The sequence below is a fragment of the Natrix helvetica genome (genome assembly GCF_964273705.1).
Source record: "Natrix helvetica genome assembly, chromosome: W".
NCBI classification, from domain to species: Eukaryota; Metazoa; Chordata; class Lepidosauria; order Squamata; family Natricidae; genus Natrix; species Natrix helvetica.
In genome coordinates this window covers 21,911,718-21,924,235 of record NC_138555.1, presented here as the reverse complement: position 1 = coordinate 21,924,235, position 12,518 = coordinate 21,911,718, and the positions used below count along the sequence as shown (strand labels likewise).

General features: G+C 46.1%; 1 protein-coding gene across 3 annotated transcripts in view; it reads right to left on the bottom strand.

Moving 5' to 3' along the window:
- Nucleotides 1-12,518, bottom strand: part of LOC309400756 (cullin-2-like) — a 218,765-nt gene that overhangs the window by 126,660 nt on the left and 79,587 nt on the right. For all 3 annotated transcript variants that reach the window (XM_081969394.1, XM_081969395.1, XM_081969393.1), the window contains exons 7-8: nucleotides 2,296-2,392; nucleotides 2,095-2,205 (exon numbers count right to left, since the gene is read on the bottom strand). In XM_081969394.1, coding sequence (XP_081825520.1) covers nucleotides 2,095-2,205; nucleotides 2,296-2,392 — 208 coding nt within the window. The remainder of the gene's footprint in view (nucleotides 1-2,094; nucleotides 2,206-2,295; nucleotides 2,393-12,518) is intronic.

Below are 12,518 nucleotides of genomic sequence, written 5' to 3'. Positions count from 1 at the left end.
GAAAGCCACTTATACTGTTAGGAAAATGAATGGTGTTCTCCTGCAGATTGTGTTTTTTTAAATAGTTTTGATTGTTTTAATTATTTTTGTGGCTATTTTGTTGTCATAGAATTGTTTTATGGATTGTTGTGTTTTGGTTGAGATGGGAGGTTGTACAAATTTAACAAATAAAGCAAATATATGTCAGTATCAGTGACTAAAAAGTAGACAATCAAATAAAATGTTTGGCAGAAGAGCATAAAGTCAAGTCAAATCAACTATTACCAAGAGACTACCTAAACCCATATAAATTTAAGAGTGCAACAGGTGAGTTTTCCAGGAAAATGTAAAGAAAATGCTATTGTTCATACTGAAAACACAATACAATCATTCAAAACCAGGGAACAAATATTGATCTGAACGAAGTATACAGTATTTAAAACTGGATGCCTTTTATTTCTCTAAGCATCTTATTCAATCTAATTTAGAGTGTTGATTTATGACACAGAGCATAATTTACAGATCACATCACAGAGTAATTATGAAAACTGACTACAGCTGAAAAAATAAAAAGACAATAACATCTTTCAAAACAAGAGCAAATGCTTCCTCCGATTTAGCCTGCACATGATTTTGGATGTACAGGTAGTCCTCGCTTATTGACCACTCATTCAGTAACTGTTCAAAATTATGACAGTGCTTACAACTGGTCCTCAAAGTTGCATCTGTTTCACCATCCCTAAGGTCATGAGATTGTGATTCAGGCACTTGGCAACCGGCATGCATTTAGACAGTCACAATTTCCTCCATGATCACCTTTTGTGACCTTCACAGCTGGCTTTCAACAAAGTCAATGGGGAAGCTGGCAGGAAGTCACAAATCATGGTCACCCATGCTTAACAACCCACAGTCATTTACTTAACAACTGAAGCTGGAACTGACATTGTTAAGTCAGCATGGTCATGAAACATCACGCTTAACAACCATTCTGCTTAGTGATGGAGTTGCCAGTCCCTATTGCAGCCTGTAAGTGAGGACTACCTGCATGTACCGCATTTTTGGAGTATAAGATGTTCCAAAGTATAAGACGCACCTAGCTTTGGGGGAAGAAAACAAGGGGGGAAAATCTGCCTCTGCCTCCCAGCAATTTGCCTCCTTGCAACAAACAGCAAACAGTACAGTTGATATACACTGTGGTGTATTTCTGTGCATGTGTGCCTGACCCATAGAAATAGCAAAGAATTGGAGAAATGTACATTATGGCAGTATATTAATGCCAGAAAGTTTTCTTAAATTTAGTCACACTAACTCCTCCCAATTATTGAAATAGATCTACTCCAAACACGACTAAGTCAGGATCTAATTAACAAGGACACTGTTACATTTCAGACTATACTTGTACAGAAGCTGTTAAAATTGATGTGGCTTTCTGGAAGTATACGTTATTCTCTGCTATTTAAAAGAAGATACAATACCACTGGGCCTCTTATTTTAAAAAGCTTCATTTTGTTAAGTTGTCTAGAACAATAATAAAGCAGTCTTTAAAAAATAAGTCTAATAATTTGAACATTCTATAGGCATTTATAGTTATTGACTTACCTCCTTGCAGCAAAAAGCCTTATTAGCACAAGAAAAAAACCTGCCTCCCAGCAATTTGCCTCCTGCAGCAAACAGCAAGTTTCACTTTCAATTTCAGCAGGGGCCTCCCGATCATCAGCTGTTTCAGGCTGCAGGGATTGCCATAGCCTATTGCCGCCTCCGCAAGCCCCATTTCCCCCATTTGCTGCAAGGAGGTAAATTGCTGGGAGGCAGAGGCAAAAGGGTGGGGGCCGGTGGATGGGTGGGGCTACATTCAGTGTATAAACCGCACCCAAATTTTCACCCTCTTTTAGGGGGGGGGGGGAAGGTGCATCTTATAATCCCAAAAATACAGTATATGAATCCCTTGAAAATGCTCTTTAAATGCATCATGAGGTCTTATGTTAGCAAAGTGGAATTTTGACTTTATTTCCCTCATAACACTGACAACTCCCACACTATAAACTGCTCCTGAAACTCTTGAAAAGCAGTTTGTTCCAAAATACATGGCACAATGAATAAATATGATAATCTTACCTTTCCCATATACTGTGAACAGTTTGATCCTTGCATTAAATTTGAAGCTTCTTGTTTATAATACTCCCCTGTTTCATTCAGAAAAGGACTCTCAAAAATTTCCTGGTAAAACTAATTTGAGAAAGTCTGATCAAGCACAAATAAGGTAAGGCATGGAACAAATATTTTTCACAGTTTCCCAAGACAGAAATAACTTTTTACCTTCAGAGGCAATTTTTTCTTATACTGTTCAACATGAACAAAGGAGTTAATAACCCCATGGATTACTTTCTGATTTGGATCTTCTCCACAACGATCACTGAAAGATGGAAAAATAAAACTCTCAAAATTTATACTATTTATCACTGTCTAAACCAGTGTTTCTCAACCTCAGCAACACTAAAATGTGTGGACTCCAACTCCCAGAATTCCCCATCCGGGAATCCACACATCCCAACATTTTAGAGATTGAGAAACACTGGTCTAAACTTTAAAACCAACTATCCAATGATAAAGCTCCTGTTCACAGAAACAAGCTGAAGGAGTTTACACTCTCTGTAATCTATTTTTTTAAAAAAACTGTATGTTTATATAAAAGACCTGAAGAAAATTGGTACTTATTTTGTGAATGAAGTAACTCACCCAAATTTTTCTCCACATATTACAGTAGTTATAAAATAGTGATAAGTAGGTAATGTTTAAAGATGGGGAAATTTTACAAGTATTTATGTTAAAAGTGATCAGGCAAAGCAAACATTAAGTGTCTCTGATAAATCTCTGATAAATCTAAAACCATACTAGGGGGAGAGATACTTTCTTTATTCTATCTTAAAGTCTTCACCATATGAGGTGTGAGTCAGTGTTGGGTTGCCAATTTTTTTTACTACTGGTTCGGGCGTGCTCCCGTGCAAGCTTGGACACGCTCCCACACGCGTAACACTTCTTTGCATGTGCGTCCAATCAGGTGGGCAGAGCCTCCCACTGCCGCTACTACCGGTTCTCCCGATCCAGGCTGAACCGGGAGCAACCCACCTCTGGTGTGAGTGTGGGGACAGCAGGAGTTTGAGTTCAGTACATCCAACACTCAACAACTTAAAACCCTCTCCAAAAAAGGCGTTGGTCCTTACCTGAGACGCCTCTTCTCGTAGGGTGGAGGTAGCATCCAGACTGGGTTGACCTTCATCCACTCATTGCGAGGACTGAGCCTGACAGTTAAATTAAACCACGCCCCCTGTCACTAGGCAAAAGCCCAGTTCCGAAGAAGGATGTCAGACTCGATGCTTCATCGCCAACCGGAAATCAGTAAATCAATGTCCAGCATAACAGTTTAAAACAATTTATTTCAGTAAAAACGTCTAAAACCAACAACACTTGTACACAGAGAAATCCGCAATGAGAGCACCCCCCCCCAACAGATGTCTATAACATAGAACCAGTTCGTTATGGGAGGGGCTGGATGCTACCTCCACCCTACGAGAAGAGGCGTCTCAGGTAAGGACCAACGCCTTTTCTCCATAGTGGTGGAGGTAGCATCCAGACTGGGACGTACCAAAGTAACCCCACTCTTTCTCGTCCCGGGTGGGTCATAACTGGTTCTGTGCAGTGCTTGTCCTGTGAACAGATTGTAGCACCCTGCGGCCAAAAACTGCATCTGCAGAGGCGAAGATGTCTAGCTTATAGTTTTTAATAAACGGAGAAGGAGTAGCCCAAGTTGCTGCCCTACAGATTTCAGCCAAAGATGCCTGGGCTGCCCAGGCCGCTGATATAGCCGCACTCCTAGTTGAGTGTGCAGTCAGCCGACCCGGTACAGGTATGGATTGAGATTGCTAGGCCGTTGCAATACATGCCCGCAGCCATTTGCCAATGGTGACTGAGGAGGCCTTCTTACCCATGGACGATGGCTGAAAGGACACAAACAATGATTGTACAGTGCGAAAAGGCCGAATTCTGCGTATATAAATCTTAAGAGCCCTCCGCACGTCTAAAGTGTGCCACTTACGTTCCATGGGATGGGAAGGATTAGGGCAAAAGTTGGGGAGCATGAGCTCCTGTGTGCGGTGAAAACATGAGCACACTTTGGGGATGAAGGAGGTGTCCATCCGTAATACCACCCGGTCCTGATGGAATACACACAGGTCCTCACTAACTGAAAGCGCGTGTAATTCAGAAATCCTTCTGGCAGAGGTGATAGCCACCAGGAAGGACACCTTCAGGGTTAAGAACCTAAGAGATACCTCCCGCAGTGGTTCAAAAGGAGCAGTGGTCAGAGCATCCAGGACTTTAGGCAAGTCCCAGGAAGGATATCTGTGCACGGCCGGTGGCTTCAGATTGGACGCCCCCTTAGAAATGTACGCACCATGGGCTGCTGGGACAGGGAAGTATAACCCCCACAGGTCAATACAGAGGAGATGGCCGCCAATTGGCATTTGATGGTGTTAATGGCTAAGCCTTTATCCAAGCCATCCTGGAGGAAGTCCAGGACGTTAGGTATAGTTGCCCCAAGTGGATCCAAGTTCTTACCTATACACCAGGTGGAGAAAGACCGCCAGGTGGACTCGTATATGCGGTCAGTAGATGGACGACGTGCGGCCTGGATCGTTTGGATGACCCTGGAGGAGTAGTTTCCCTTCCTCAGGACGCTCCGCTCAAACGCCAGGCGGTCAACTGGAACCATTGGGGATCGGGATGTTCCAGAGACCCCTGGTTGAGGGCTATCCTGTCCTGGGGAATCCTCCAGGGCCTGTCCACCGACATAGCCCGCAGGTCTGCAAACCAGTGTCTGCGTGGCCAGTGAGGGGCAACCAGAATCACCTCCGCTCTCCCCCCCAAGATCTTTTGAATGACACGGGGCAGGATGGGAAGAGGAGGGAAGGCATAGAGGAGACCTCGGGGCCACCTGCATCTCAGCGCATCCACCCCCTCTGATCGCTGGTCCGGGAATCGGGAATAGAACCTCGGGAGCTGGGTGTTGAGGGAAGTGGCAAAGAGGTCGATCACGGGCATACTGAACATGTTCACAATGTCCCTGAAGATCGATGGGTGCAGACGCCATTCTGCGTTGTCCACCACCTCCCGGCTGAGCCAGTCCGCTTGCGTGTTTGCCACCCCCGAAATAAGCTCCGCTGACAAGGGCAACAAATGCCTCTCTGCCCAGGACCCCAACCGCATGGCCTCTTCCATGAGGAGTCATGATTTGGTCCCCCCCTGGCGGTTGATATGTGCCTTGGCAGCCATATTGTCTGTTAGCACCAAGACGTGTTTGCCCGCCACTAGGTCCTGGAATTGGCAGAGGGCCAGGTGGACCGCCCGTAGTTCCAGCCAGTTTATACTGTGGGTCAGATCCACCTGATCCCACTGACCCTGGGCCATATGTCCCTGGAGGTGTGCTCCCCAGCCAAACAGGCTGGCGTCTGTGGTGAGAGTCAAGGACTCCTGGTCTTGGAACAGCCGCCCCTTGGCTATGGTCTGTGACGTCCACCAGAGGAGTGATTGGGAGACCTCCGCCGGGATGCTCACCTTGGCCCGGGAGCAGCTTAGAAGTCTCTTCTGAAATGGTAAGAGAAACCACTGTAGCTGCTGGGAATGCAATCGGGCCCAGGGAACTATTCCAATTGCTGAAACCATGGTGCCTAACAAGGTGGATAGGGTGGCTAAGGGGACCCTGCGTTCCCTGGTGACTTGGGAAGCTAGAGCCCTGAGGGAATCCTGCCGTTCCCGAGATAGAAACACCCTACCTTCAACCGTGTCAATTAGGGCACCGAGATGTACCAACCTGGTGGTAGGTTGGAGGTGGCTCTTTGGCACGTTAATTGAGAATCCATGAGCCTGGAGGAATTGTATGGTGGTGGCAAGATCCCTTCGGGCCTGTTGAGGGGACGAGGATTGTATAAGTATGTCATCCAGGTACGCCTGCAATCTGATGGGGACCTCCCGGAGGGCAGCCACGAGAACCGCAAGCACCTTGGTAAACACCCGAGGCGCTGAGGATAGCCCAAATGGAAGTGCTGTATACTCGAAGTGATGTCCCAGGTAAGAGAAACGTAAAAACTGTCTATGCAGGAGCAAAATGGGAATGTGGAGGTAGGCCTCCGTCAAATCTATTGATGTCAAAAAATCCCCATGCCTAATGCTACCCAAAATGGTTTGCAAGGAATGCATTTTAAAGCGTTTATAAAGGATGAACTTATTTAATTTTTTGAGATCAAGTATGGCCCTCCAGCCCCCCGAGGCCTTAGGAACAACAAAAAGTATGGAATAGAAACCTAGTCCGTGTTGGTCCACGGGAACCGGCTGTATGGCCCTTATATCCAATAGATGCTGAATTGCCTCTTGCATGAGGCGCCTTCTGGTCGGATTGTTGGATAATGGGCAGACCCTGAAAAGTCTAGGGGGGTAGGAGATGAACTCTAGGGCAAGGCCCTCACGAACAGTAACTTTAACCCATTCATCAGATGTGGTTGTTCCCACTGGGGAACAACCATCACAGAGAAGGCCCTACTCCTGGGCGTCGCCCGCTGGCACTGCCTAGTGGACGGCACCCGGAGGAGTCCCTCCCTGTGAGAGCGAATCGGCCGCAGGGATGTATGGGGCAGGATGCGATCCCGCAGGTAGCTAGGTCCTGTGCCATGGAGCGCTTTAAAGATGATAGTCAACACCTTGAAACGCACCCGAAAAGCCACAGGTAACCAGTGCAGCCCGCGCAGGAGAGGTGTTACATGGGAGTATCTAGTACCTCCCATAATTGCCCGCGCAGCCGCATTCTGGACCAACTGCAGCCTTCGGGTGCATCTCAAGGGAAGCCCCATGTAGAGAGCATTGCAATAGTCCAGTCGGGACGTCACTAGTGCATGGGTGACTGTGTGCAGGGCGCTCCGGTCCAATAGGGGGCGCAATTGGCGCACCAGGCGAACCTGGTGGAACGCCCCCCTTGCCACGGCCGTCACATGGTCATCCATTGACAGCCGGGCATCCAGGAGGACGCCCAAATTGCGTGCCCGCTCCACGGGGGCCAGCTGTTCGCCCCCGATGGCCAGTGATGGAACCCACTGGTTGAACCGGGGCGCCGGTAACCACAGCCACTCCGTCTTGGAGGGGTTGAGTTTGAGTCTGTTAATGCCCATCCAGACCCGTACGGCCTCCAGGCACCGGCACATCATTTCGACAGCCTCGTTGGGGTGGTTCGGGGTAGATATGTACAGCTGAGTATCGTCAGCGTACAGATGGTACTCGACCCCAAAACCACGAATGATCTCACCCAGCGGCTTCATATATGTGTTGAACAGGAGAGGCGAGAGGACCGACCCCTGCGGCACTCCACAAGTGAGCGGCCTCAGGGTCGACCTCTGCCCCCCCGTCAGCACACATTGCGCTCGGCCAGAGAGGTAGGAGGAGAACCACCGCAAAACGGTACCCCTCACCCCCAACCTCTCTAGACGGCGCAATAGGATACCATGGTCGATGGTATCAAAATCAGCCGAGAGATCTAATAGGACCAGGATGGAGGAGCAACCCCCATCTCTGGCCCTCCAGAGATCATCCACCAACGCGACCAAAGCCGTCTCCGTGCTGTGGCCGGGCCGGAAACCGGACTGGCGCGGGTCTAGATAATCAATTTCATCCAAGTGGCGTGGGAACTGTTGTGCCACCACACTCTCTACAACCTTCGCCAAAAAGCAAAGGTTGGAGACAGGATGGTAGTTAGCTAATATAGCTGGATCCAGGGAAGGCTTCTTGAGTAGGGGCCTCACCACCGCCTCTTTTAAGATGGCTGGCAAGAACCCCTCTCTCAAGGAGGCGTTGACTAACTCCTGGAGCCAGCCTCGTGTGACCTCCCAGGATGCCAGTACAAGCCAGGAGGGACACGGGTCCAGTAAACATGTGGTGGCTCGCAGTCGCCCACGCAACCTGTCCATATCTTCGACAGCAACAGAGTCAAACTCCTCCCAGGATGGTTATTTTGGTTATTCATGTAAAAAAGGAATGAACCTGACAGACTCCATTTTGAATAGACTCCATTTTACATTTTAGCTACAGCTAAATATTATTCAAGCATTTTATTATTTAGCTTAGCATTTGTATTTAGCTAGAGATAGCACTTTTAAGGTCACTTTGACTTTTGTAACAATTAGTAAAACTATTAGGGGCTTTCCAACTGGGGAAGTTGAGCTAAGGGGAACTTGGATGAACCAGAGGATGTTGGTCATCAGATTTGTTCTCAAGAGCCCGATATGGGTTGATTGTTTTGTTACTGTCATGTAACGGGAATTTATATTGTCATATAACGGGAACTGAAATCATGTTATATATGGGAACAGGAACTGAAATTATGGGGGCTTTCTGTTAAGGGGATGTTTTCAGGAAGCCACCGATGGAGTAATAGCCAAGTACAATTATATAACTGTATTATGAAACACCTTTATGCAATCAATGACACCCACAAATAATGTATTTAAACCCTGTGTTTAGCCTTCATGATCATTCTCTTTCACTTCCTGATTGAGAATCCTCTTGCGCAACAGTAAATAAATAGATGCTTTTTGTTGCTCATAGTCTCCTTGACCGTTTCTTTAATATATAGAAAATATATAGAATATATTTTTCTCACAAGTGGTGCGTCAGCCGGGAATAGGATAATCTCATCTGGAGAAGAGTTTTGACAGACCTTCGGAACCGGCAACACTTCCATTTGAAGTGTTCCGAGGGGGGTGGAAATGCTTTTCCAGAGAGATTGCTCCTAACAAAATTGGGAGGAGAGCGGGACAACAAAAAGCAGTAAAGTTGGAGCTGGCCTGAAACATTGGTGCACCGAACCAGGTATGTATGTACGTATGAAATACATACAGGAGATCTATCTGGGTGGCATAATTACTTTCTTGAATGTTTGACAGTGATGTGTGTTTGGAGCTTTCCTCTGTGGTTTCGCTAAGAATGTTAGCTAAAAAGCTAGAGGCTAAGCTATTGAATGATTCAAGAAGGTAATGTAATTTAGACTCTCTGGTATAAATACGGGGCCCCGATATGAAATATGTGTTAAGGATCCTGGGAAATATGCAGAAGGAAACATAAGGAAATTCCTTCTATGTCTCTCCTATCCCCCTTATTATTTTGATGAAGGGAGTTTTGCACTGGGTAGTAATATAATAATCATTACAGAATATTAATGAGTAATGCACTGGGACTTGGGTGGAATTTATTTTGTTGGAGTCAAACTACAGATGATATAGTCTTTAGATAAATGCCTAGGATAGGGTGTTTGAAAAGATAGGACATCTCCAGGGAGGAGATGGGTAGTCCAGTGCTTAAAGGGAATAGAATTTCAATGAGTTTATTAAAGCTATTAGGCAATAATTAGAGATTTGGAAGAAGTCAAACCTGTCTAAAAGGGAATAAGCTGTTTTTGAATAATGTGATGTGATTGTTGTTAACTATTTTTAGGATGCATATTTTTACTTGAAGTGATAAATGTTATGAGTGGTCTGCTGGCAAATGGCAAATTAAGTAAACTTCTTGGCTTGAGTTTGGAACTGTGGGAAAACAGTGATGGTTCAGGCCCAATATCATATTTTTGATTAAAAATCATGCCTGAAAGTTTCCCATTGCTTGAAGAATGAGTCATAGGATGCCGGTGTTGCTGGCTTGTTAGGAAGTAGTTTTATGTGTTAGTTTACATAAAAGGTTTGATTTGCAGTACACAGGAGAAATGAGGTTAAGTGATCCTGAGACCTGTGAATGGCTGTGTGTAGGGAGTCTCCTTTTGTATAAAGGAATAGTAAGTCAAAAGGTTCGTTGTTGATATTGTGAGTGTTTGAAAGAAAAAGGAAATGAGAATGATCCCATGAAAGTGGGAGATGTGAGCTTAAAAGTTATTTGTCTTTGTTGAAAGGATTAAGTATTTTTCCCTCTCTTTGTTTTCCTCTTCTTTTACTTGGAAGCAAGAGGAGGGGGGGTAAGTGAGAGGGGGGGATCTGCGGCTTGCTTTCCCTTTTACAAATTTTTTCCCTCTCTTTGTCTGAGAGAGAGAGGAGGGGCAAATGGGTGACTTGCTTCTGCAGAATAGCTGGAGCATATGACAACTATGCAGAATTGCTCTGAATTGCGATTTTGATTTTATTATTTTTGGAATTTTTAAGGTGTTTAAATACATTTATAAAACAGAGAAGTTGATATTAAAGTTTAAGTTAAATATATTTCAGAGCAGAGACCTGAACTACCTCATTTAACTTTTTTTTTCTTTTTTCTGAGGGCATTTTTTTTACCACCCTCTTTTATGTTTTTATGGCTGTGCATTTTGAATTCTGAGGAGTTATTTGTAAACAAGCAGGGGCAAATTGGGAATTATAATATTTTAGTGTGATAGATTTGAAAAAAAATTTTGGGGATATTTTTGCTTTTGAATGGTCTGATTTGGATACAAATGGTAATTGGAAGTATATGTGGTGTGTTCTACCGCAGGGATTTTCAAGAAGTTTATTTGGACAAATGTTGAAGCAGGCATTGGAGAAGTTTAAACAGCCCAGAGGTATACAGTTGTTACACTATGTAGATGATTTGTTGTTGTCTGGAGAAAAGAAAGTAGAGGTTGAAGAAAGTACAAATGAGTTGTTGAATTTTTTGGGTAGTCAGGGGTTTAGAGTGTACACAACCCTTACCTAAGAATAAGATTGGATGGAGAGCCTTGGAATGTTATTTGGAGGCAAGGTGATGGAGAAAGATTTGAAGGATTGAAGTAAGCCATGATACAAGCTCCTGTTTTGAGCTTGCCAGATTTAGGAAAGCTTTACTTTTTTACTTTACTTTTATTTGCGCTTCTAGACCGCCCCCTCTCCCAAAAGGGACTCGGAGCGGTGTACAGTCCATACAAGAAATACAACATATGAATAATTAAATAATTAAACAGTTAAAATTGTTAAATAGATAGATAGATATGGAGGAGGTTAAAAAGAAGGTTAAAAAGAACTGTACAATTGAGTAAAGTATCTAAATATAGTCTTAAAAACCCCTAAAAATATCCCATAAATTAAATTTAAAAACAGTTCCCCTAAAATACCAGTTAAAAAATATGTCTGCCAGGAGGTAGCAATTATGAATGTGCCAGGCCAGCTAATCGGAACAGGTGAGTCTTCAATTTTTGTCGGAAGGAGTGGAAGTGGTTCAATTTTTGTCGGAAGGAGCGGTGGTGGTTCTAATGTCGGGGGGGAGGTCATTCCAGAGGGTTGGGCCCATCACAGAGAAGGCCCTACTCCTTGGCACCGCCCGTTGGCATTGCCTAGTGGACGGCACCAGGAGAAGTCCCTCCCTGTGAGAGAGAATTGGCCGCAGGGATGTGTGTGGCAGGATGCGATCCCGCAAGTAACTAGGTCCTGTGCCATGGAGCGCTTTAAAGATGGTAATCAAAACCTTGAAACGCACCCGAAAAACCACAGGCAGCCAGTGCAGCTTGCGCAGGAGAGGTGTTACGTGGGAGTACCTAGTACTCCCCATGACAGCCCACGCGGCTGCGTTCTGGACTAGCTGCAGTCTTCGGGCGCGTCCCAAGGGAAGCCCCATGTAGAGAGCATTGCAGTAGTCCAGGCGAGACGTCACCAGTGCATGAGTGACCGTGCGTAGGGCATCCCGGTCTAGTAGGGGGCGCAATTGGCGCACCAGGCGAACCTGGTGGAACGCCCCCCTTGCCACAGCTGCCACATGGTCATCCATTGACAGCCGGGCATCTAGGAGGACGCCCAAATTGCGCGCCCGTTCCACAGGGGGCAATTGTTCGCCCCCTATGGCCAGCGATGGAGTCAGCTGGCTGAACCGAGGTGCCGGTAGCCACAGCCACTCAGTCTTGGAGGGGTTGAGTTTGAGTCTGTTGTCCCCCATCCAGACCCCGACGGCTTCTAAACATCGGGACATCACTTCGACAGCCTCGTTGGGGTGGTTTGGGGTTGAAATGTACAGCTGGGTATCATCAGCGTACAGATGATACTCAACCCCAAAACCACGGATGATCTCCCCCAGTGGCTTCACATATGCGTTGAACAGGAGAGGCGAGAGGACCGACCCCTGTGGCACCCCACAAGTGAGTGGCCTCAGGGTCGACCTCTGCCCCCCTGTCAACACACATTGCGTCCGGTCGGAGAGGTAGGAGCCGAACCACCGCAAAACGGTGCCTCCGACTCCCATCCCCTCCAGCCGGCGCAATAGGATACCATGGTCGATGGTATCAAAAGCCGCTGAGAGGTCTAATAGGACCAGGATAGAGGAACAACCTCTATCTCTGGCCCTCCAGAGATCATCAACCAACGCGACCAAGGCTGTCTCCGTGCTGTGCCTGGGTCGGAAGCCGGACTGGCGTGGGTCTAGATATTCGGATTCGTCAAGGTGTCGCGGAAATTGCTGTGCCACCACATTCTCAACAACCTTCGCTAGAAAGGGAAGGTTGGAGACTGGACGATAATTAGCTA